Here is a 26,653-nt window from a genome sequence, read left to right on the forward strand (position 1 = left end):
TTTGTTTTTCGTTTTTACTTCTTCGTAAATCACAGCTAGAGGGCAGCAGAAAGGCTGCATGGAGGTAGTGATAGGCCCGGACTGGCAATCTGTGGATTCTGGCAAATGTAAGAGGGGATGCTGTAATGGTTTGACCCATCTTTCAGTGAATGGCACAGCATTTATTTCCATGTGAGAACAACTTGTATATCAGCATAAACAAGAGATAAACAAGTGTCATAGGAAAACAAACAGTGGGGCCCCAAGCAAGGCACTGTATTGTTCTGTAGTCTATGCAGGAGAGTGTAACAATGCACATGCTCCAGACTCAGTGGCCCCGTTTTGTTGTAGGTTGGGTTACCCAGTCTGATTTAAAGAACCCAGCTTCTCAAATTAACTTTTTGCATGGGGTCTGTTTTGTGCTTGAGCTATTTCAATTCACAAAGGGTTCATATACAATATACAGCTGAATTCTATTATATGGGAATGTATGTCACCAGATTGTATCTTAAAAATTCCTATTATCGTCTACAAGGAAAGACACAGCCAATAATAAAGTTGGCACATACAATAGAACAGAGCACACAATCTAAATAAAGAGACAGACATGCACAGTGACACGCATAGAATAAGGGACTGCCTGGGGGCATGAAACTGTAAGCCTTGGAAAGTAGGCTCATGGGTAAGCAACAACAATAACAGACACACTTCAGAGTTAATAGGTTTTGTGAAGAGGTTGCTGGGATTTGTAGTTAATAGCTGGGGCACTGCCATTTTGAAATTAAAATATTTAAATATTAAAGAATATTAAAATAATTTAACTGCAAATTCAAATTTGTGCAGTTTTGGATATTAGTGGCTAAAATTGGAGTGCACAACATGTAACTGCTGTACTGGGTGGCAAGTACCTGTTTTTGCTAAAACCCCTTAATGACTCTCCTGGATTTAAGTTCTGATCCCATGTTGCGCAATAAGCACACAGTATATTATAGTAAGAAAAACAGATGCTACTTTATGCACAAATAGCTCATGAATCAATCACTAGACACTGGTGCTTTCCTTCAGCGCTTGTTTATGTACCTGAAGGCATTCCCAAGGTGAACATAATCTGCAGCAATGACGAAATCTTTCCCATGAATCCATAAACATTAATTTACTTTTTTTTAAGGTGTTGACAAAACGTTAGCTTGCTCTTTTATAATGATTTTCGGAATCTGCAAAACCAACCCACTGGCCATAAATTATGCAAACAGCTTAATTAGAGTTTGACTTGATTGAATAGCCCTATAATCGAAGCAAGGGATAAACTGTAAGAAGGCAACTACTGACCACTGCCTTTTCCAGCCAATGCAGCATTGATTGTATTTTTTAATACAAATAGTAATCAGTGAATATGAAAAGAAACAAGTAATGTTTCAAAAATTGTGGGTCTGGACACCATTTCAGATCCCTAAAGCAGAGGATGGAAAGCGCTGAAATGCCTAAAGAAAGCGCTGAGGGACTGGGGAGCCGAGCTACATAGGATTTCCCTCCAGCTAACAAGGAGTTAATGAGGTCAGCTTACTGGGCGGGAAAGAAAGCAGCTTTTACTCACCCCTCCCCTTCTGCTTGCCAGTTTTCTCTGCAGGGGTCACACAGCAGGCACGGAGCTGCATCTCCCTCCCTCCCTCCCTGTTTAAGAGCAAATAGCTACACCCATTGGTCGGCATAATCTGTTAGTTGCATGCTTTAAATAATTTTATTTGCAGGTTTTCAAAAAAAAAAAAAAAAAAAAAAAGTTTTTATTGTATAATTTACATTACGTTTTGTCACAGCAAATGGCGGGGGACAGTCCTTGGCCATTTAATTTCTGGTGGTGTTTTGAGGGTTTTTCACATGCCCACTGCTTTGCAGTGGCCGGCATTCGTTTGAAACAGTTAAATAAAAAAATTGTTGTTGCGATGTTTGGAAAAGTTGTATTACATGGCAAGGACTGTTTTGTTCTATGTTATGAAATAAAGCTGTGGCCGAACTCCACCCACATAAAGAAAAGCCCTGGTGTCATAGTGTTTTTTCTTGGTTAGGCATTGTAGGCAAAAGGGGTCAATTCTGGTGGGGAGGGAATAAGTCTCCGCAGTCTAGGAGAGACCAACCCAAAGCCCAGTAAGTTAATGCCACATGAGGCTGATTCTTGGCCTGTGTTTATCCAATTCTCGGCCTGCGTTTATCTGTGTTGGCCCATGTTGGTGCAGGCACACAGATTGGATTTCAGCACAAAATGCATACTTGCCTGTTTTTGTGCCGTAATCCTCCCTGTGTGCCTGCACCCAGGCTGATGCAATGGCTCTGGGTGCAGGCACAGGAAAAGGTTAATGCCAGCATAGGGGCTGATTCTTGGTTTATATATATATATATATATCCACAGGCCAAGAATCAGCATTGTGTGGCATTAGCCTAAGAGTTAGCCCACAATACAATTTGTTAAAAGGGCCAGGTAGGAGTCCCTGTGTGCCAGGACCGGTGCAGAGTAATTTTGCTGCAGCGCAAAACATTGTGTATGCACACACTCTCCTGCACTGTACACACAGGGCTTATTCACTTGCACAGGTGATAAATAATACAAGTGCAGCATAAAAATAAAAAGCAAACATGGCTACAAGGGCTATATACCTCTGCATACAACTTACTAAAGGTCCCCATACACGGGTCGATTCTAGCTGCCGATATTGGTCCCTTAGACTGATTCAGCAGCTAATTGGCCTGTGTAGGGGCGATATCAATCGGGCAAGTTAAAAAATGTAGTCGGTTTGGGGACGCATTGGCTCGTTGATGTGGTTCCCCGAACTGACTGCGCCTATTACTGACGTTCAAATTCAATTGTTTGGCCCCAGGGCCAAACGACCAAATTAGCCTGAATTCACCCGATATCACCCACCTGTAGGTGTGGGATATCGAGAGAAGATCCGCTCGCTTGGCGACCTCAAAGCTGGATACCTAGGCCACATAGTGGTGCTAAGTAGTGGTGCACAATCACAAGTTTTCGAGCAGCTTCATGATTGACACATAATTCTGGATCAGTGAAAGAAGCACAGTTACATCAGTTGCACGTCATAAAGTTGAAGACAAAAGTCATACAGATGGGTCTAAAGTTCTTATGCCTTTAATTGTTTAAATGTTACCTGAGAATAACCTGCCCAAGCACCCTATTATCTGGGCATCCTGTTCCTGAGGCTGTTAAATGTCAATATTTCATGTCATGCTTTTCCAAAGTAAAAACAGCAGGATAAATCAATGAATTATTTGTTTCTTTTTCTGACTCTTCCCAGCTTTCAAATGAGGGTTACTGACCCTGGCAGCCAAAATCTATTGCTTTATGAGGCTACAATTTTATTGTTAATGTTACTTTTTATTACTTATCCTGGGCAGGCCCTCTCCTATTTAAATTGCCATCTCTAATTCAAACCACTTCCTGGTTGCTAGGGTAAATAAGACCCTAGCACCCAGATAGCGGCTGAAATACCAAAGCTGCTAAACAAAAAGCTTAGTAACTGAAAAACCATAAAAAAATAAAAAACTAGGACCAACTGCAAATTGTCTCAGAATAGCAATGTCTGCATTATACTAAAAGTTAATTTCAAGGTGAACTACTCCTTAAAGAATTGTTTTTTGCCCCTCTGATAAATAAGCCCTTTTTATTGAAAACCAATAAGATGATCTGTATCATAGGAAATAGACATCTGGGAAAAAATAGGGATGAATTTGCCTGCTTCTAACCCACATAATGCCGTCTTGTTACCATTCTATGCTGAGAGAGCATGGAGGAGAGCGTGCAAGTCAGTTGTATTACAGGCAGTACGTGCTCTGCCTATCTGAAAATGTTTTTCTAACCTTCTCCAGTTGTACTGTATATAATAAAGCACCCCACCACTGACAGATGTAATGATATTGCTTAACTTCCTTTTTCATTTTCCCCTCTGTATTCCTCTAATGGCAATGTTAAGAGATAAATGTAATGTTTCCTTTTGTATTGTTTCAAGCTTGCAGATTTGCCACTTTTTATCATTACACGTGTTTATGCCCTTAAAGTGCATGACAACCCCCAAAATAATTTTTTGCCTAATAAAAGAAAACATAATTCCAACATTCCAATGTGAATTCATCCAAAATGTTTAGTGCTTCAAAAGTTAGTTGTAAATGTAATTGCTACTGAAAGCAGCATTTGCTGAACTCCTGGTTGTTACTTTTTAAACAAAGTTGCAAAGCCAGTCTCCTCCAGCAAGACAGTAGTTATGGGCAGGCCACTCAGACACCCGGGGGACTCGTAGGACCTGTGGGTCGGATGGGTTCAGGCCAACACGCACATAAGTTCCTCGGGTCACGGGTGGGTTTGGGCCGAGCTCTTCCTGCCGCCCTTTCCGCCTGCGACCTAACTGAGCCCCACTTCTGCCTACAGGAGCGCCGATTTATATATGCGCGTCTGCCTTGCCCTGCCCCCTCCGTGACGTCAGAGATGGGAAGGTCAGGCACAGGTATATAAATAGCCACAGAGCAGCGGTCAGGCGAGGTTTGGGAGAGGGCATGTTAGGGTTGGGTGCGGGTCGAATTTTCGTCTGCTCGAACATCTCTACAAAACAGGTCTGTCACTCTGCTGGCTTGTGTTACATTGTTTCAAATGCCAGAGCCCACAGGGCAGGGAATAGAAATGACAGGCAAACACTGCTTCTAAGGGTGAAGACACACGGAGCTACTAGTAGCAGCTACTTGTCATGGCAATTCTTAGTATTACAATTATTCAAAGTCTGCTCTAAGCCATGCAATAAATTTAATCAAAATTTAAACAGCAAGTCAAAGCATTTGCTCACCCCTTCATAAAATCGGCCCAGGTGCCTTGCCCCGGTCCTTCACCACACTGATCCAATGGTCTGGGTGCAGCGCCCCAGATCCGTAGCAAAGGGAGACCCAGCAGTCACAAGCACAATTTCTCTGGTGGGTGCGCACTCCAAACACAAATGGAGGTGGTTAAGAAACAAAGCTTTTTTTCAGTTAAAAACCAAGCAAATTTGGAATAAATGTGTATTGCAGTTGCTTAGAATTATGTTTTCTTTAAATTGGCAAAAAATTATATTTTTGATTGACTTGTCCTTTAAAGAGTGATCTGGCTAATCAAACTTTGTTGCAGTTGAACCACATCAGCCAGTTGGAAGACAGGTTGACCAATGGGGCCTCTGGCTATCATCCACACAGCAAAGAATTCTGATTGGTTGGTCTTAGCAACCTTTAACTGGATAAATCCAATTTGGGCATTTGTATGTATAGCCAATTGATAGAACAATCAGACATGCCCATTAGTGATCTGTCCCATTCCGCTTCACCAAAAAATTTGTGGAACTGCTGAAAAATTTGCAAAATGGCGAAAAATTCCCAAAATGCAGCTAGCGGATGACTTTTATGAAAAAAAGACAACGGTTTTGATGCAACAGCGGATTATTTGACACAACCGCAATTTTTTTGATGTGCCGAATTTTTTGGGCAGTTTCACAAAAACTTTGGTTGGTGAGTCCATGCCTCATTGCTAATGCCCATAATGAACACTTAAAATGCCAACAACCATAGCATTTATAAAGCTGGTAAAAAACCATCCTTGTTCCAAAGCCCTATATTCTACTGTTCAGGGTTCTCCTTTGACCTATTGCATGCAGTGTGCTTAATAGCAACAAGTGGAATGGCAAGATGAAAAGGTGCTGACATTAAAAAGGTTAAAAATATTTTATACTGATACCTTTGTTTTCAATTGATTAAACAGTAATCTGAATGTTATGTTTACTATTCCTGTAGTCATATATACAGTAAGCATGCAGCACTTTCCATCATAAGCCACACTCTAATTGTACCTTATCTGGTTAGATCTGTACAAGCCAACTGGGCTTTCATGTATAGTAAACAAGTTAAAATGTGTTTTCATTTCTAGATTAGATATCATTGTTATTAGTATGGCTGGCTAATCTAAGCAGCTCTGCATTGTTATGCCTTCAGGGAAGAAGACTTTTCATGAAATAGTAATAGTAGTAATTTGTAATTTAATCCAGTGCAGTCACTGTATGGAGGTAATGGGAGTTGGGCACTGTTTCACATGGAGACAGGTTTCATCCTGGTGTTTTTCGTGCAAAGGCAGATGTTAAACTTAAATTGACATTGTTCTAAACAGGCTAAGAAGAACAATGCCCATTCCTCCTTACTGACTGCAGCCATTGTTGCTAAGCCAACATGTTACCAAGTTCCATTAAAAGGTAAAGATTGTCTTTCCCGTGCCACAGTATTTCTAGTCTTGTTTGGGACTGGTTGACATTCTAGAGGCATTGGCTATTAATAATTCTGGACTGAGGTGGGATTGCAGAGTATCCTCACATGAGTATACATGCCCAGAGCAGCAGCCTACAGTCTCACCCCTGCATGGGTGGTCACTGCATTTGCTGATGCCTGGAGTCTGGCACCCCGGACTAGTAACAACATATTAGATAAGAGTGTGATGACAAGTCTTTGTTTGCATAAAGTGTATAAAATAGTGTTCTGCTTTTATATAGTTTATAGGGCATTTCGCTTCTTACTTTGAGTTACTACAACTGGCCATTAGATTTTGGTATATTAAAAAGAAAAATCTTCAGTTATTATTAATAAGATACATGGTAGAGTTTTTTCAGCTCAACTAAACAAGGTATCTGCCAATTGTGGGAGATAAGATCATGTATTTTAACTAGTGTTTTAATTTAGTGTTGATGTGTTTCAAGCCCTATTCTGGTTTTAAGCCCTATTTCCGCATCAACATTTGTCCTGCTCATGATAAGCTTATTGATGCTGTATACAAAATATTGTCATTACTGTCCTCCCTGCTAAAGTACTCCAAAGTGTATCAAGAAAAATTTCACCCCAAATCCTACTCTAATTGTTGAACTGGCAGCAGGTCTGGACTATGATTCAAAATAGGCCCTGGCATTTCAAGTACACAGAGGCCCAAGCAACAACCCCAACTGCCTAATAATAATGATTGTCTCTGGCATCTTACAGCAGCCCCTCTGGCATTTGCCAGTATCCACAGATTTTCAATACGGGCCTGACTGGCAAGGATATAAATATAGAAAATGTAGATCCTCTAGTGGGGTCCAGCTGGGCACATGAAAGATCAGAAGCAAATGTCTCCTTTTATTTTAGGTAATTATAACAAATCCATAAAGTAAGGCTGAACAGTGACTTGTTGCTTGCATTATAAATTTGTAATACAAACACAATGTACTAAAGGCAAGGTGTGGCCGCCATGGGCATCACCATGGAACTAAGCATACGCCAGAGGAATTGGAGCTCAGGTGTAAAATGTGTTGCACAGCTGAGGCCTAGCAGGGTATTGACCCCTGGGAATAAGCTGTAACATTGCAACCTTGTGAGTTATTGTTTTTGGAGTTAGCCTTCATTTAAAAACGGAAGGGGTTACATAGGTTAAGGCAAAAGGCAGTTGTGTAGCATTCTATATGTTCTGCTTTTTGCAAATATTGGCGAAATATATACATATTTTTTAAATCAATCTTACAATTTATGCTGGTCTTAAAAGAAATTTTTGGTTTTGTTTTGTTTCACTAAAAACCCAGCTGCATGTTCCACTCCTGGGAGGAAATAGGAATTACATATTCAAGACGTCCATGTAAAAAGATCTTCTGGTCATTAAAGAACTAGTTTTTTTTCTACTTACATCTGTGTGCCTTCTCCTGGTTTTCTTCTTGCTTAATTTCAGGCCTGCAGCTTTCTTGTCCCTGTAGGATGGAAAGTGAAAGGCAAAAAAACCGACGTATTAGTGAAGGAAAGCTGAAGTGACACATCAAAGGGTGCGAGGGAGTATCGCTGAATCACGCAACAGGCTGGATCCCAGAGACGCCAGTTCTGTTCCCTGGAGGGCTGGGACAGTATGAGCCTTGCTAGTCTCCTGCTTGCACCCGAGCCATCCCTTCCTGCCCTACTGCAGGGCTGAAATTAATTATGTACCTTATTTTAATTAATATATTATAGGAAGACATTGGGCTGCATTAAAGGGTCCATGGAAACCCACCCCTCAATTGCATGGAGATTTGGGTCCCGATTCATAGATTAAGTATCATATCTTACATAGGTTAGAACTAACTTATACTTCTTCTTTTCGGGGAACCTAAATTATGCAAAATCAACTATGTGACCTTTGCCTTAAAGGACACGTCAACCCAAAAAATATTTTTTTGCCTAATAAAAAAAAATATTTCTAGTATAAATTTTTGTGCTACAAAAGTTATTTGTAAATGTAACTCCAATGGAACACAGCATTTGCTTAACTCCTGGTTATGACTTTTTCAAAAGTCAGTCTCCTCCAGCATGACAGGTCTGTCAGTCTGCTGCCTTGTGTTACATTGTTTCAAATGCCAGAGCCCCCAGAGCAAAGGATTGAAAAGGAAAGACAAACACTGCTTAATTGCAATTATATATACAAATAACTTAAAAACCATTACAAATGTGTAATGAATGTATATAGCAACGTTGCTTAGAATTATGTTTTCTTTAATAAAACAAAAAATATTTTTTTTGGGTTATTTTTTTGTCCTGCAATCACATTAATTTGGGGGTTCATAAAGACCCAACCTAAAAAGCATGAGGGGCCTTTTTGGGTCCCAAACCATACAGTAAGAATCCCTGGTTGGACAATTGTTTGCAGTACCAATTGCAGCTGTATCTGATCTATGTACAACAACGTATGTGTTAATTGATTTCATTCTGCACTGCAGGTCTGTACTTACAGACACCAATATTGAACACAGAGAGGCCTCAAGCTACTTTCTCAGTAATGGTGTCTGCGGTACAGAGTCACAGTGCAAAATGAAATCGTTGAACAGTTGTGTTGCTGTGCCCTGGAATGTACAAGAGGCATATTTATTAATATTGGAGACAAACATCACCGGTGATGTTGCCCATAGCAACCAATCAGCAATTAGATTTGAATTGTTACCTACAAAAAAAAAGCAAAGATCTTATTGCTATGTACAACAAACCAGTGCGGTTTGTCCCTAATGTTAATAAATACACCCCTATAACTGCTCCACACAGCAAACACACTTGTAACTGATCAGCCTTACAGTTATGCTGCAAACTTGGTGCTTATGTAAAAGTGTTGGTAATAAGGAAAGTATGCCCAATCCATGGCTAGCCAGGTGGTCATTGAACTGCAACTCCCCAAGTGTAAAAGCAAAAGAGTATGAGGCTAGATATCAATGTTACAGGGAAAGTTACCAACCAAAGAGCAAATATGATGCAAAGTGCAGCCACTGGTTCATAGGAAAAAAGGAACAATCTGTGGCAAAAACCTTACAAACTTTAGGGGTAAATTACAAGCATGGCAGGGTGCAAAGCGCAAAAAGCAGAGTAGAATGCCACTTTGCACCAGGGGCATGACTAGAGGCACATGAGGCCTGTGGATATTTTGAGTCATTCCCCTTTGTTAAAATGCACCTTAACAGTGATTGCTACCCATGTAGGGTTAAAGTATCCTACAAAGCAGTAACATTACAGTTAATCTTTTATTTTCTGAGCATTTTCATGGGTAGCTCCTTCTCAGGGATCCTGTGCGCCTGTGAAGGGTAACTCTCCCTTTGTGTTTGCAGATGGGAGTGCCAGGGAATTCACTTGTGGTCAGGATTTAACACACCCTGTGCATCAGCGAGTGCAGGAAGTGGGAGAGAACAGAGCTGTCAGAATGCCGTCTGGTAATGTGGAGCTGGGCAAGGTTGGAAAAACAATCCCACTGTTCCAAAAACAATATAAGGTACCTTATAGTCATCACTGCTGGAAGGAACAAAACTTTCTTTTTTAAAAACCCCTCCCATGATACATACGGTACAGTGACTTCACCGTCTGCTGGCGATACTTATCTCTTGCACCCTACACCCAGGGCAGTACACAGTCACATACACAGTCATATGTAAATTAGCAGCACAAGAGAAAAAGTCATGTGTTACACACACAGCCACAGGCGTTAGGGATGACAATCACTTGTAACACGCAAGCAAGTTTAAAGTTTAAATGAATATTGTCGAGGGATTTTGTTAAAAATGCATCAGTTAATAGAGCTTGTCCAGCAGAATCGTGCATTGTAATCCATTATTCAAAAACACAAACAGATTCTTTATATTTAGTTTTGAAATTTCACATGGGGCTAGCCATATTCTCCATTTCCCAGGGTGCCATAGGCCATGTGACCTGTGCTCTGATAAACTTCAGTCACACTTTACTGCTGAGCTGCAAGTTGGAGTGATGTCACCCCCCCTCCCAGCAGCTGCTCAGCAGAACAATGGGAACGTAGCAAGATAGCAGCTCCCAGTATATATAAGAAATCCAAGTCCGGCTTGGGACTCCTCCAGTTACATGGGAGTAGGAGAAACAATAGGTTACCGGAAAGCAGTTCTAATGTGTAGTGCTGGCTGGTTTTTGTTACTAAATTACGCTGTGTACATTACAAATAATTTATTTTACCAAAATTGTATTCTTTAACCAAAAAAATTATTTATCTGTAATTCTGGTGTGTAGGCGCCATTTCAGTGCATTGTGCCTGAGTCTGAGCTTTTAGAAGGAGCCAGTGCTACACATTAGAACTGCTTTCAGGTAACCTATTGTTTCTCCTACTCCCATGTAACTGGAGGAGTCATAAATTGAGTGAACTTGACTTGGCTCTTTACTATTGAGTGCTGTTATCATAATCTACCACTAGGTAGGGCATGGGAGCATTTTTAGCAATACAGGTGTCAGGGAGCAGTTATCTTGCTACTTTCCCATAGGGGTGGAAGGAAGCGGAGTGATATCACTCCAACGTGCAGCGCAGCAGTAAAGTGTGACTGAAGTTTATCAGAGCACAGGTCACATAGCTGAGGGCACCTGGGAAACTAAGAATGTTGCTAGCCCCACATCACATTTAAAATTAGATATAAAAATTCTGTTTTCTCTTTAAAAAATAGATTTCAATGCAGGATTCTATTGGCAGAGTGCTATTAACTGATGCATTTTGTAAAAACATGTTTTCCAGCATCAGAATCCATTTAAGTCTAATGGCAGAAGCTGCATTTTCTTTTGCTGGCATTTTTAGGCAGCAAGTGTGCATTTTTAGGCAGCAAGTCTCCCCAAAGTTTCCACGGTAACCGGCAGATGGCATTGATAGCATTGCCTACACAAGGGGCAGTATCACCTGATGCCAGTGTTTCTTTGCCACTGGAGAAAGGTGTGTGCCTTGGCCCCTATATCTCCTGCTTTTTGCTCCCTAGGGGGGCAGCCCCATTACTAGGGACAGGCTTTAGCTATGTAAATATGTCTGGTTTACTGTAACTACACTCCTGTCCAACATATGGGTTATAAATACATGAATACAAAGGAATATAGAGAAATGAAATGCAAACATTTTTGCAACTCAGATTGCCCAGTGTGTGTGGTGCAGCTTAGGGTGTACTGTCATTAAGGCCAATTTACCATCTGCACCAATTTGCATTGCAGAAATGTTTGCATTTTTCTGTGGTAAACTCTTATCTCACATTTTGATGAATCTGCTTTTTACTGTTAGATGTGAGATTTTACCTTAATAGAGGAAACCAGGGCAGCACAAACAATCTGTAGAAAGTAGATGCTGGGCCATGGTGCTGCTCACAAAGTGCTAATGCAGTTATTCTTTAAGATATGGTCCAAGATATAAAATTGGGTTCACTTTAACAATGTGACATTTATTGTAACAGTACCTAAAAAAGCTGCATACTAAACTAATCCATGGGTCACTGTGCATATTCAGCGTCTGCATGTTTCCCCTACAAACTGCCTCTATAGGACCTCGTTCCCCGCAGTCACGGATGTGCCACAGTATACATTGTATATTTCATGGACTTTGCTTAACCTTCCCCCCCTCCTAATTTATGAAACACATTAAGCAGAAATGCTACAGAAGTGCTACATGCCTGACCTCTTTTACTATCCCAAATCCACTTGTTGCTAAGTAGGACAGGGTCGTCACCCCTTTAAAAAACGGTTTCAGGAAAAACACAGACGTTTAGAAGGCACATTTTTACGAGCAAGGGACACCATCTGTTTTTCCCGTCAGAATAAAAGCACAAACTGTGTCCTGCACCAACACATAAAATATGTTTTTTTAAGTATCTTTAAAGGGAACACAGAATAAAACAAGTGACAGCTACAAGGCAGGAAGACACTGGGCAATGCTAATAGTTATACACTACTTAACTATTGATCAATGAGAAATGGAATTATTATTTTATAGGATATTTTATATGAATTTAGGGAGGAAGATGCCCACAATGCAACTTGCTGCCCTATAACAGTGTGGGCCTCTGTTAGGTGACTGCAAGCAAGTACAACTTGCCCCCACCATTAAAAGAAAAATAGTCTTCTCTATAGGAACTGGGTCTCAATTCGTTACACTAAGTTGACGATACTTTATTTAAATGGATTTTTGTATTGAGAATGTGTATCAGTGATTGGCATCAGACATAAAACACTATCCATGTGTACTTCTCACATACAGAATGGCAGTGAGCACATATGAATAAAATCTTCCCCAACTGTATCTTCACACCAGTCCAAATGGTCCTTGTAAAGTGAAGCCAGTGGAAGGTAGATGTGCTTTAATGGTAAAAGCTTTTCTTTGAGGCATGCCAAGATTTGTGTTTTATGGGATAGCCATTAGACATGGAAGGGAATCCCGTCCAGGAAGTGAAACCGCAGGTCTGAATACACTGAATTGCAGTGTGATAGTAAAAGAATAGGCTGCAGGCAGTTTAAATATCAGGGAGAACAGAACACATCAGCAGACTGTCTGCCTAGGTCTCCAGAGAAACATAACAACTGCCAGCTTGGAAAGGGTCACAGCAGTCTAGCTTTGTCCCCTTGACATATTTTTCTGGCTAGTGAAAAACAGGAAAGTCATTCATTTTCACAAGAACAAAGAATTTTGCAACATAAAAAGATATGGCAACCACCAAATCAGCTACTTTCATGTTTATGCCCCCAGTAAGGCTTAATGATTTTTAAAGAGACAGTAATATCAACTAATGTACTGGGTAGCATTACCCATCAGCATATGTCCAGCTAAAGGATCCTTGGGATTGTAGGGATTGTTCTGACTTGTCCTTTCATGTAATTCCTGTAGTCATGGGACATTGACCTGTAGGCCAATACATGGTATAATACACGGTATAGCTATTTAATCTTGGTGTTTGTACCAGCAACTTTCTGTACAGCCAGTCTGACTCTGCAACTTGGCATTATGTTAAGTTATGTACTAGTGATACCTCTTTCTTGCACCCCTAATAAAACTCAATAGTGATATTGGTGCTAATAAAGAGAGAATGTTTACCCTTTTCCATCCATTAATTCCTCATCATCTTCCTCAACATCAGATGCAGGACTGGTACGGGGTGGGCATGACCTAGTGGAGACGTTGCGGGCCAGAATCGAACCTATCAAAAGACACAAACTTTTGTGAACAACTTGAAAGGAGAAACAAAGTCATTTGCATGTCTGCCAGCAGAAAACATATACTGGCCAAGTCATACAAGGCTACTTACAACCCTTAGCGGCCGAGGACATTCATCATGATTAAACTACTCTGTGGCCAAGCTTTAAGAGTGTTGCTTAAATGAAACCTATACCTTCAAAATGAACCCAGATTATATCATATTAGGTGTCCTTTTAAAGACACAGACCATCACAAAATGATGGCTCGAGTTAACAGATATAAACACAGACCATCACAAAATGGTGGCTCAAGTTAACAGATATAAAAGGGCAATCCCTTTTATATTTGTTACCTTGAGTCACCATTTTGTATGGTTCAGTTTTCCTTTAAGAACTGATCCGTCACTCAAAATAATAAAATAATGTGGCTTCACAATGTGTTATCTTGCATGGCAGACTAGGAATTTATATATCTCCATGTTTAGATGAATTTTATATGGCTGCTGTAGTCAACAGGAGACAATCTGGAAGCAGCAACATTTACCTACAGCTGTTATGTATATTAAACGAAAGGAACACATTCCAATTGCTATATAATGATTTTTTAATGATTATTATTTTACTCGCTAGTTAAGCGGATCATGATATGTGTTTGCCACATCTGTTTTAAGGATAAGCATATAATGATTTCTTCATGAGAATAGATGCAGGGTGAAATGTTAGAGATATGTGTAATAACTACAGCAATACAGTAATAACTACAGTAATAAAATTGGACAGTATGGACCAACTGACTGTAAATAATATTCCTATAAGATGACAGATTCCTTAGATGTAGCATACTACATACTCAATCAAAACACTACTACACTCGGAGTGGGAATTAAAGGTTTATTTGCTGCCAACCTGGGAGAGGCAAGCAGCCACAACATCAACTGTTTGGCCAAATGTTTAGATTACTTTCCACTCATTCTCTGGCTTTTGCCTTTGGCCTGTAGTCACATGCTCCTTTAAATACAGAACTTTTAACCCACCCTATTTTATTTCAGGGCCAACAGAAAGTATAGCAGTTTAAATCACAAATAAACTTGGTTGTACCAGTACAAGCCCTAGTATTTTCTACCTCTTTCCAGTTTTCAAATGGGGGGATGGGGGTCACTGACTCTGGCAGCCTAAAAACTATTGCTCAGTGAGCCTACAATTTTAGGCTTGTTTAACTTATATTTGTATTTAGTGCCCCTCCTATACTTATTCCAATCTCTAAAGGTGACCATACACGGGCCTGTCGATATCAGTCCCTTGGACCGATTTGGCAGCTTATCAGCCCATGTAGGGGCAGGAATGAGGGGCCTGGCTGACTGATTTCTGGCCTGAAATTGGCCAGATATCGATCGGGCATGTTAAAAGATTTAGTCGGATCGGGGACTGCATCGGCTCGTCTATTGCTGCCATTATAGGGTCCAGGGCCGCCCCTGGGCCAAACTATCGAATTAGCCTACATGTTTCCCAATATTGCCCACCCGTAGGTGGGGATGTCGGGAGAAGATCCGCTCGCTTGGCGACCTCACCAAGCGGGCGGATCTTCACGTGTATGGGCACTTTTAGTCAAACCTCTGGCTGGTTGGTAGGGAAAATAAGATCCTAGTAGCCAGATAGCTGCTGAGGGCTGTGGCATTCTTGCCGGTGGGATGGCATATCGGGAAGATTAGTCGCCCGCGACAAGGGAGATTTGTTGCAGGTCTCGAGGCAACTTTGCCGATATCGGCAAATCGCCGCGCCGCGTTTGCCATCCCACCAGTGATTTACATTCTTGCCGGTGGGATGGCATATCGGGGAGATTAGTCTCTCTCCGACTAATCTCCCCATGTGCCACAGCCCTGAAATACCAAAGTGGAAAGCTGCTGAACAAATAGAACTAAAACAGAAATAAACAAATAGAACAAACTAATGAACTAATAGAACAAATGAAACAAACAGAAATTAACTAGATAACAAAAAAACACATAAAATGACAAACTGCACATTTTCTCAGAATATCACAGTCTGCATCATACTAAAAGTTAATCAAAAGGTAAACTAAAGAGTGACATTTAAGACTTATTTGCTATCCTAGATATTCTTGAAAATATGATTAAATGACACACATTTTCATATGTCTCTAACCCTCTAATGCTCCATGGTCTGGTCTAGTAACCCATAGCAACCAATCAGCAGGTAGCATTTACTGGTTAGCTGTTTGAAAACAAACATCTAATTGGTTGCTAAGGTTTACTAGATGTCAGCAAATGTAAGACTTTTCATTACATTACCCTAGTAACTGTTGTAAGCTATTAAAATGAAGCATACTGTCTGATGGGTTTAATGATCTGATACTAGGAAGAACTATGTGAACAAAAGACTAACACCAAAACCATGCTTATTTTGAGAGTCACAGTGCCACATGGTATATATATTACTGATATTAAAGGTTAGATTAATACTTATTAATACGCATTGCTTGAGGTGACCTGAAGGCCTGGGTGAATTGGGCAGCCAATGGGCAGCTAGGAAGTAAGGAGGTAGTTGAAGTGGCAAAGTATTTGATGGCAAACAGGGAATGGTTGCAATAAGAGTTCCTTGCAGCAGCTGCATCCCCTGACTCTCTCACAGTAACACCCTTGCTGTCTGTCATAATTAACATTAATCATGGGTTTATGCTCTCTCAGTCAGTAAAAGATTACTCACACATGATTGTCTAGACAGAGCTGGAAAATTCCACTAGTTCACTTAGCTAGCACCTACTAGAATAATAGCACTGGTTTAGTAGAACATTGTGTTCTCTGTATTTACATAGACTGAATTGTATGATTTGCTTTTTTCTGTTTGGAGAAGCCCAGTGATATTTGATAGAACTCTGTATACAGACAATATTCTTCATGGAACCAGCTTTTCCTCTTTAATTGTACTGGGGATGCACAGAATGATAAATAAATGCTATTGAAAAGACATATTACATATAAGTAAAGAATGAATCTATAAAGCAGTTCACGTAATATATAAAAACAGTTAATAACAACTATCTGTGAAACCGATTTATTAAATATCTACAGGTATAGGACCTGTTATCCAGAATGTTCGGGACCAAGGGTATTCCGGATAAGGGGTCCTTCCATAATTTGGATCTCCATACCTTAAGGGGCTGATTTACTAAGACACGATTTCGAATCCGAATTGGAAAAATTCCGATTGGAAACGAACATTTTGCGACTTTTTCGTATTTTTTGCGATTTTTTCGGCGTCTTTACGATTTTTGCGTAAAAACGTGAGTTTTTCGGCGTCTTTACGATTTTTGCGTAAAAACGCGAGTTTTTCGTAGCCATTACGAAAGTTGCGCAAAGTCGCGATTTTTTCGTAGCGTTAACGCTTGCGCGCAAAGTCGCGCCTTTTTTGTAGCGTTAAAACTTAAAAGGCGCGACGTTTCGCGCAAGTTTTAACGCTACGAAAAAATCGTGACTTTGCGCAACTTTCGTAATGGCTACGAAAAACTCACGTTTTTACGCAAAAATCGTAAAGACGCCGAAAAACTCGCGTTTTTACGTAAAAATCGTAAAGACGCCGAAAAAAATCGCAAAATTACCGATCATTACGGAAAAAACGCAAACGGACGCATTCGGCCCGTTCGTGGGTTAGTAAATGTGCCCCTAAGTCTTCTAATAAATCAATAAAACATTAATTAAACCCAATAGGATTATTTTACATCCAATAAGAATTAATTATATCTTAGTTGGGATCAAATACAAAGCACTGTTTTATTTTTAAAAATATGAATTATTTTATTAAAATGGGGTCTATGGGGGACAGGCTTTCCATAATTCAGAGCTTTCTGGATATCGGATTTCCAGATAAGGGATCCCATACCTGTACTACCATTTAGAGAATTTTTGTGACAATTCCCCTTTGAATAAAAATTTTCATTGGTTTTAATCAAGTTTGTGACTGCAGTTGAAAGCAGAAGTTGCATGTCCCTGAACTCCTGGTTCTGACATTGAAACAATGTAGCAGAAGCAAGCTTTCTTTCAGGCAAGACTTCATTTTTTAAAATACCTAGAATCTATCTTCACAGCTCTGTTATCAGCTGGCTAATACTATTTTTATTTTCATTAAACTGCTGATCTGGAAGTCCTTAAGATTCTTACACATGGGTGTTTAAATGTATGTCTACTGAAGTGCATGCCAAACGCATTAAAATGCATATTTTGCATTTTTATTACTTCAAGTGTATTTTTAGTAAATTCAGCACACATTTCTCTATTTTACTGTATTTTTAACAAATGCAACAAAATGCAGCATGTTAAGTTTGAAAAACTATAATGGAACACATGGGGGAGATTTATTAAGACACGAACGCTCTGAGCTTATTTTCACCGATTTTTTTGTGCTTGCGTGACCTTTTCGTACGCCTGCGCGACTTTTCCATACGCTTGTGCGAAAAATTAGGAAAGGTTCTGCCGCTGTTTTCAATCGTTCAGTACGAAAATTTTGTGATTTTCGGATCGCCAATACGATATTATCGTGACTAATACGATTTTTTTGTAAACATTTTCGTGATATTTGCGATCTTCAGAAATTAGCGTATCCAATCCGAATTTTTCCCATTCGGGATTAGAACTCGTGTTTTAATGAATCGGCCCCCTAGTGATAAAACTTAGATTTCAACCTTCAGGGGTAAAACAATGCTTTTAAGCCACAGAAAATCTGCCCCGGTGTATAGGCCCCTACACTGGGGCAAACAGTCGAGGCTGTCAGTTTAGTAAACCCATTATTTCGTTATTGTTAGCTAAAGATGAGCAGATTTCACCTCTCTGTTTAAATGCTGTGTTGGTGAGGCAGAAAGGGGTTCAGATTCAGCTATAGAGCTGGAAAATACAAATATACAAAAATAGATGCATCTGTGTGGCCTGGGCCTTTGTGACCCTCTTACAAATCTGGGCCTGTGGTTGTCACTAAGTTTAAGTCCCCCCTTGGAGGTCCAACTTTTGGTCAGGTCCCCCCACGGCTCAGAAGGTTACAGGTTACAAAGTTACAGATATACAGTAGGAAACATTTTTGCGCATCATTCAGTCACAGTTCCAAGAATAACTTGGATAACAAATACGTTTTAACCCTAAATTGCTTCACCAGTTGTGCAATTTTGGAAATCAGGGGAGATGTAATTAATACAAGATTTTTACAGTTACCAATAAAAACAAATAAAGAGATTTTTTTTACAGTGGTTGCTCGTGTGCAAACATCTGATTGGCTGCTATGGGTTACTATATCTTGGCAAAGTTTGTGCTTTTTATTATGTAACTCAATAACACTCCAGCATTCGTCTTCATGTTATTAATTTCTGAATGTTACTGTGCAGCTACTCTAGGAACAAAAATATCAGGAATAATGATATAATCCTGCACAAGCTCACTCCTGTGTGAGTAATGATGGATCAGCATGACATGGTTGCCTTATTAACTGCCTTTAAGGGCTGGAAATGTGAGCTCATTTCTGAGGCACATCAATGGCAGGCACTCGGCTTTATGAATGTTTAAATATTTAGTAATCTTCACTAGTGGTGTCTTCACATAGCACAAAGAGACATAACTGTCAATTAATATTGCCATGAAAATACAACAAAGTATTTGTGCTGCTGCAAATACAATGGGTTAAATGTGGAACATAGCAGACCCCTGAAATAAGAGGGGCATCATAGGGTTACACTGAAGCTTTGGTATGAACCCTTTTGGTATAATAACAACAGGTATACAGTTTGCTCCCAGTTAAGTAATCGATAGCAACAGATCAGCAGGTAGGATGCATAGAGCTGTTATAGAGCTGTTATGTTATCAATGTCAATAATCAATGGAATGCAAAATATATAATAGACAGGATATATGTTTGGATTTTAGTGCCAGAGGAATAGCTGGTACTTTCTGTGACCATTTTAAACCATGTGAGATTAATTATTAAATTTTCAATTTTGGGACTTTTCTCTAAAGCCGCCCCCCTAGGCACAGCCACTGAGGGCCTATATGGTAAATACGGCCAACACATCAATATTCCACTCATACACTATATGAGAAAAACTTGGAATAGTCTTCACAAAAGGCCCTTTAATGTTACAGCAGGACAATAACCATGTGCACAAAGCAAAGTCCATACAGAATTGCTTTACATAGATGGGAGTGGAAGAACTGGACTGGCCTGCAAGGAGTTCTTACCTCAACCCAACTGAACACCTGTGAGATGAATTGGGATGCTAATGCAAGCCAGGCCTGCGCACCCAAAATTAGTTCCCAATTTCTTATGTATGAATGCAGTCGGATCACAGCAACAATGTTCCAAATCCAGTGGAAAGCCTTCCCAAATCAATAGAGGGTTAAAAGCTGTCAGAGCAGTCACTGGAGGGTCAACTTTATATTAATACCATTTGTTTTGAAATGAGATGTAGAACAGATGTCAACATACATTTAGCCATATACTGTATGTGTATATACAGAGTTGACCCCCTAAATTTGTCCCATTTTGATTCAGTGAAAAACAAGTCAATCTTCGAAAAAATTCGCGAAACAGCGGAATGGAGGGCACTGAAATGCCTAAAGAAAGCGCTGAGGGACTGGGGAGCCGGTCTGTACTTAATTCCCTCCAGCAAGCAAGGAGTTAAAGAGCTTAGCTTTGGGCGGGAAGAAAAAGCAGATATACTCACCCCCTCCCCCTTTTTGCCTGTCAGCTCTCCCCTGCAGTGTCACTCGGCAGCATCTCCCTCCCCCCCTCCCTGTGTAAGAGCAAGTCTTAGGGCTCTGGCACACAGGGAGATTAGTCGCCCGCGGCAAAACTCCCTGTTCGCGGGCGACTAATCTCCCTGAGTTGCCTACCCCTGCCATCCCACCCGCGAACATGTAAGTCGCCGGCGGGATGGCAGACGCGGCGGCGCGATTTAGCGCAAATCGCCGAAAAAGACTCGCGAGTCTTTTTTCGGCGATTTCCTGAAATCGCCCCGCCGCGTCTGCCATCCCGCTGGCGACTTACATGTTCGCGGGTGGGATGGCAGGGGTATATATACTTATATATATACAGTATATACTTTACATTTCGATTTAATCTCTGGTGGTGTTTGATGGTTTTCACATGCCCACTGTGTTTGCAGTGGCCGGCATACATAGTAAGTTGGGTTGAAAAAAGACATACGTCCATCAAGTTCAACCATAATGCCTATATATAACCTGCCTAACTACTAGTTGATCCAGAGGAAGGCAAAAAACCCCATCTGAAGCCTCTCTAATTTGCCACAGAGGGGAAAAAATTCCTTCCTGACTCCAAGATGGCAATCGGACCAGTCCCTGGATCAACTAGTACTAAGAGCTATCTCCCATAACCCTGTATTCCCTCACTTGCTAAGAATCCATCCAGCCCCTTCTTAAAGTTATATAATGTATCAGCCAGCACGACTGATTCGGGGAGGGAATTCCAGAACCTCACAGCTCTCACTGTAAAAAATCCTTTCCGAATGTTTAAATGGAACCTCCCTTCTTCTAAACGGAGTGGGTGCCCTCGTGTCCGTTTGAAGGACCTACTGGTAAATAAAACATTAGAAAGGTTATTATATGATCCCTTTATATATTTATACATAGTTATCATGTCACCTCTTAAGCGCCTCTTCTCCAGTGTAAACAGACCCAACTTGGCCAGTCTTTCACCATAACTGAGACTTTCCATACCCTTTACCAGCTTAGTTGCCCTTCTCTGGACCCTCTCTAACTCAATAATGTCCCGTTTGAGCACTGGAGACCAAAACTGAACAGCATATTCTAGATGGGGCCTTACCAGCGCTCTGTAAAGGGGAAGAATAACCCCCTCCTCCCGTGAATCTATACCCCTTTTAATACAGCTCAAAACCTTGTTTGCCCTTGCAGCTGCTGCCTGGCATTGCTTGCTACAGCCAAGTTTATTATCTACAAGGACTCCAAGGTCCTTCTCCATTATGGATTTGCCTAGTGCAGTCCCATTAAGGGTATACGGGGCTTGCATATTTTTAGCTCCCAGGTGCATGACCTTACATTTATTCACATTAAATCTCATCTGCCACTTAGCTGCCCAGATTGCCAGTTGGTCAAGATCCTGCTGCAGGGATGTCACATCCTGGATAGAATTGACTGGTCTGCAGAGTTTTGTGTCATCTGCAAACACTGATGCATTACTCATAATACCCTCCCCTAAGTCATTTATGAACAAATTAAACAAAAGTGGACCCAGTACAGAACCCTGAGGGACCCCACTGAGGACCTTATTCCAAGTAGAGAATGTACCATTAACAACCACCCTCTGTACCCGATCCTGTAGCCAGTTTTCTATCCATGTGCAAACGGCTTCACTAAGACCAATAGACCTTAGTTTAGAAAGCAGTCGTTTGTGGGGAACGGTATCAAATGCTTTGGCAAAATCTAAATAGATTATATCTACTGCATCCCCACTGTCCAGCTTCTTACTTACCTCATCATAAAAAGCAATTAAATTGGTCTGACATGACCTGTCCTTCATAAAGCCATGCTGATTACTGCTCATAATGCCATTCTCCACTACATAATTTTGAATGTGATCCCTTAACAAGCCTTCAAATAACTTGCCCACCACGGATGTCAAACTTACAGGCCTATAATTGCCAGGCTGAGATCTTACTCCCTTTTTAAATATGGGAATGACATTCGCCTTCTTCCAATCCCTAGGTACCATACCTGATGAAAGAGAGTCTGAGAATATCAGAAACAAGGGCCACTGCAATTCTGCCCCTAGCTCTCTCAGTACCCGAGGGTGTATGCCATCTGGCCCAGGTGCCTTGTTTACATTTATCGTGTGTAACCCTTTAAGCACCATATCCTGTGCCAACCACTGTATAGTTGGAGCTGAGGCAACAGTGCAGCTATTGGGTGGGACTTGGCCCACTGGCTCCTCTACTGTATACACAGAAGAAAAGAACTGGTTAAGCACATCTGCCTTTTCTGTATCCGCTGTAACCATATTGTTATTATAACTCAATGGGGCCACACCCTCAACCTGCATCTTTTTACTATTGATATACTTAAAAAACTTTTTGGGGTTAGTCTTGGCCTCGGCCGCGATGCGCTCCTCATTTTCTATCTTTGCCTTCCGTATTGCTGTTTTACAACACTTGTTATAGTGTTTATATTCATTAAACGCAGCTACTGTCCCCTCTGACTTATATTTCTTAAAAGCTTTCCTTTTTCTCCCTATTAACTTCTTTACCTCAGAGTTAAGCCACATAGGGTGATTCTTAACACTTCTACTTTTTCTTATTAATGGAATAAATTGAGAACAGTAATGATTTAATATCATTTTAAATGACAACCATTTCTGCTCTGTGTTTTTATCAGAAAACATAATGCCCCAATCTATGCCCTGAAGCGCTGCCCTTAAGGAGCTAAAATTTGCCTTCCTAAAATTCATTGTCTTTGTTGCCCCCGTGTAAATTTGTTTCCTGCACCAAACATTAAATGAAATAACATTATGGTCACTATTACCCAGGGGTTCAACCACTTGCACATTTGCTATACGTTCTGGGTCATTAGAGATCACTAGATCTAGTATAGCATGGTTCCTGGTTGGCTCCTCAACAACCTGTGACATAAAGTTGTCATGCAGCAAGTTTATAAACTTGTTCCCATTTACTGTCCTGGCAGTACTATTGCCCCAGTCAATATCAGGGTAATTAAAATCCCCCATTATTATCACTTGCCCCAAACTAGCAGCCTTTTCTATTTGCAACAGGAGCTGGGCCTCCTCCTCTTCGCTTACATTAGGGGGTCTATAGCATACCCCTACAATTAATTTGGTAGATTCTTTACTATCTGTGAGAAGCTCAACCCATAAGGATTCAGCTCCCTCTGTTAACCCCATCACTTCCTCCCTAATATTTGCTTTTAATTCCTGCTTAATGAACAGACACACTCCTCCTCCTTTTCTATTGCCCCATACGTTATAAACAGTTATAAAAAAATGTTGTTGCGATGTTTGGTAAAGTTTGTAATACATGGCAAGGACTATTTTCTCTGATGTTGGATTTCTGTAATAAAGCTGTGGCCGAACTCCACCCACAAAAAGCTATGGTGTCATTGTGTCTTTCTTGACTAGGCGTTACATTCAAGGGGGACAATTTTGGTAGGGAGGGAATAAGTCTCCACAGTCTATTCGTGGAATGCCAAAAATGATGTGCGTCAAAAAAAATTGGCGCGCACTTCAAGAAAATATGCAACTATTTTTTTTGCCGCAAATTTTTGCACCATTTTGCAAAAAAATTCACTAATGGCAAAAGGTGAAAATCATGGTCGTGAAACCATTCCTGCCAAAAAATAAAACTCATTATTACCCCCTAAGCAATATGTAGAAATTAAATAATGTATCGCCATCTTTAGTGGCTTTCTCTTTAGGCAAAACCTTCTTACTACTACTACTGGTTAGGAATTTCTAGTATCAGACCTAAAGAGAACATGGCCGCTTAGTAATTAACACCTGCAGCCTTATAAAAGACTATAAGCTACAAAATGAGGTTTGTGACCCAAAAAATTGGTCTAATTTTACAAAATATTTTTTTAATGTAGAAAAAAATTCCACATTATTAAAGGGGATTAAATACACTAATCCTAAACTGCATGGCAACCCATTTTGGCTCCTGGCCCATAGGTTAAGAATCACTGGTGTAGAATGTATGACTAGTCCTATTGAAATGAAAGCCTTTCTGCCTGTTACTTCTTGCCTGCTCCTAGTCAGATCTCTGAGACATGCTCAGTAAGAGCCCAGTATGTTCTTTTTCCACCACATGCATGGAACACAGAAAGGTAAAATGGGAAACCAGCCAGGATTCCTCAGTATATAGTCATTGTCAGGGAGAAAAACTCCTCCTATGTTACAAACAGATTAGTGTTCCTCAAAACTACCCACCACCTGGCATAGCCAGCTGTCTACAAAGTGACTAATTGCTAATAAGTTGTGCTTGGAGCACATAGATCCACCTAGACCCCAGAGGCAACTAGAACACACCCAGAAACAAGCATGGACACACATTACTGTGTTCCTAAACATCTGCATCAAATAAAAGATGATTTTATAATGAATATGCAATAAACAAATACCTGACATTCAAAGAAACTTTTCACATTTACACATCATTTCCATTATCTCACCTCTTGCTCCTTGCTGAGAAGCTCCATTGACAATTTAGGACTCATTTAGGTAGTGTGCAACATGTAACAAATGGGCCCAATGTGGCCTTTTTTCCACTTTGCACGCTGCCTTCCCTTGATGCAGAATTGCCACAGTCCTGTGGCTGCCCCCACAAATACAATGCTGGCTGTGTTAATTCATGAGGGGAGGGAGGGGGGCACCTACATGTGTGCCCCTTACCCATTGTGCATTATTCTGTTTAAGGTACAGACCTCAACCAGACCAGGGGAAAAAGGATTTGCTGATTGAGCACTAAGGTGCATGCACTTATGATATATGATTGACATCTGGGATTTTTAAATGCTTTTATAATGGGTATGGTGTGTTAATAAAAAAAAGGAATTTGCGTTTCATGATTAATTTGAAAAGGACTTTTATTATACAGGTCCCCTGTAACACCCTTTCCTGTTTGAACATATGTTTGCAAACCAGGTAATCTTTCTGAAGAATTAGTTGGCCCTAAATAGGATTTTGCTGCGGGGCCCAGTAATTAATAGAAACACCATTTCTTTCTTATTCCATTATATATTTTTTGTCAGCAATCTAATTCCTGATGCCATTTGCCACATATGACAATGCCAATATTAGAATAATACACACTGTCCATTGATGAATTCACTCGTTGTTAAAAGACAGTAAATTCTCATGGCTCTGATATTCACAGCTATTTTGTGCCCAGAAGATAAGAAGTGATCTGATCTGTGCAGTTACCTGAGCGGAACACTGGGCTCTGCCAAATGGAAGTCACATTTAAAGTTTTAATCCAACAATAAAACGCAAAGAGAATAACAATTGGTGCAGGTACCAGCAAAGTGTCAGACTGTAAGTAAAACCATTCTGTATTGATTTCAATGGTAGACATGAGGCTCAAGGTAAACCAACATGAAGGTTATTCCTTTGGTGCCAGTACAACAGCTGTTTGGAAGGCCACAAGCTGACCAAGCTATGCTATAAATAAGATACATACTGTGCCTATGTTAAATGGAACTGGGGAAACTAACAAATACACTAGAACTATTCATTTTTAATGGACAACAGCTGCACAAAAGACTAACATCACCATACACAATGTCAAGTATCAACTGGAGTGGTATAAAGGTCACCACCATTCTACTCATTTCTGGCATTATTGTAACAAAGGAGTTGTGGTGGGTGTGGTGGATTCTGAGTGGTTTGATGAAAGAAGAATAATGGTCTGGCACCATTTTTCATGGTTTGGGCTAGAACATCCCTATTGCATTGAAAGTAACCCTTGAGGCTCCAGGGTTTGCTGACATTATTGACAATTCACTGCTTTCTACTTCATAGCAACAGATCCCTTACTCATGTACAAAGTAAAATCCATACAGATTTGGTTATCTTAGATAAAAGTGGTAGAACCCGACTGCCATTAACACAACTAAAAAACAGTGATATAAACTGGAATGCCAAACTTGTCCCCAACATTAGTTCCCAACCTTACTAATGTTTTTGTTGCTAAATCCCAGCAACAATGTTCCAGCAGCAAGTAAAAAGCATTCCCAAAATTGCCTGATTTTTAAATGGTTGCTGTTGGGAGGTATCAGCCTGCAGAGATACAGTTAATACAGAAAGGTTTGGTCAGGGCGCTTTTCATGTTTAATTACACAAGGAGTGGTATAATAAAGGCCTAAAGACAACATTTTTATTATTATGGAATGCCAAGAAAAATATTTGTGAGCTGCCTGCTTACTGCTCTCTGAGAAAGAGAAAGCTCTTCTACTGGGAGCGGTGACAGCCTTGTTGCCTTTAGGGGGCTACATTTAGTAATGTGTGGCACGAATCTATGGAAGCAGACGATCCTGCCATAGAGAGAACCAGAGACTACTGTTATTTATCTGACAAGAAGCAATAAGCAAGCACAGTGCTAAATAGTGTGCTGCCGCAACTGGTCAATCAATTAAGTTTTTATATTAAA

At 40.4% G+C, this 26,653-nt stretch overlaps 1 protein-coding gene across 2 annotated transcripts in view; it reads right to left on the bottom strand.

Annotated features, from left to right (window-relative positions):
* plekhg5 (pleckstrin homology and RhoGEF domain containing G5) overlaps positions 1–26,653 on the bottom strand; it is a 187,643-nt gene that overhangs the window by 55,610 nt on the left and 105,380 nt on the right. For both annotated transcript variants that reach the window (XM_031905609.1, XM_012967360.3), the window contains 2 exons: positions 13,370–13,472; positions 7,697–7,757 (listed from right to left, as the gene is read on the bottom strand). In XM_031905609.1, coding sequence (XP_031761469.1) covers positions 7,697–7,757; positions 13,370–13,472 — 164 coding nt within the window. The remainder of the gene's footprint in view (positions 1–7,696; positions 7,758–13,369; positions 13,473–26,653) is intronic.

Source organism: Xenopus tropicalis, chromosome 7, assembly GCF_000004195.4.
Source record: "Xenopus tropicalis strain Nigerian chromosome 7, UCB_Xtro_10.0, whole genome shotgun sequence".
Taxonomy (NCBI): Eukaryota; Metazoa; Chordata; class Amphibia; order Anura; family Pipidae; genus Xenopus; species Xenopus tropicalis.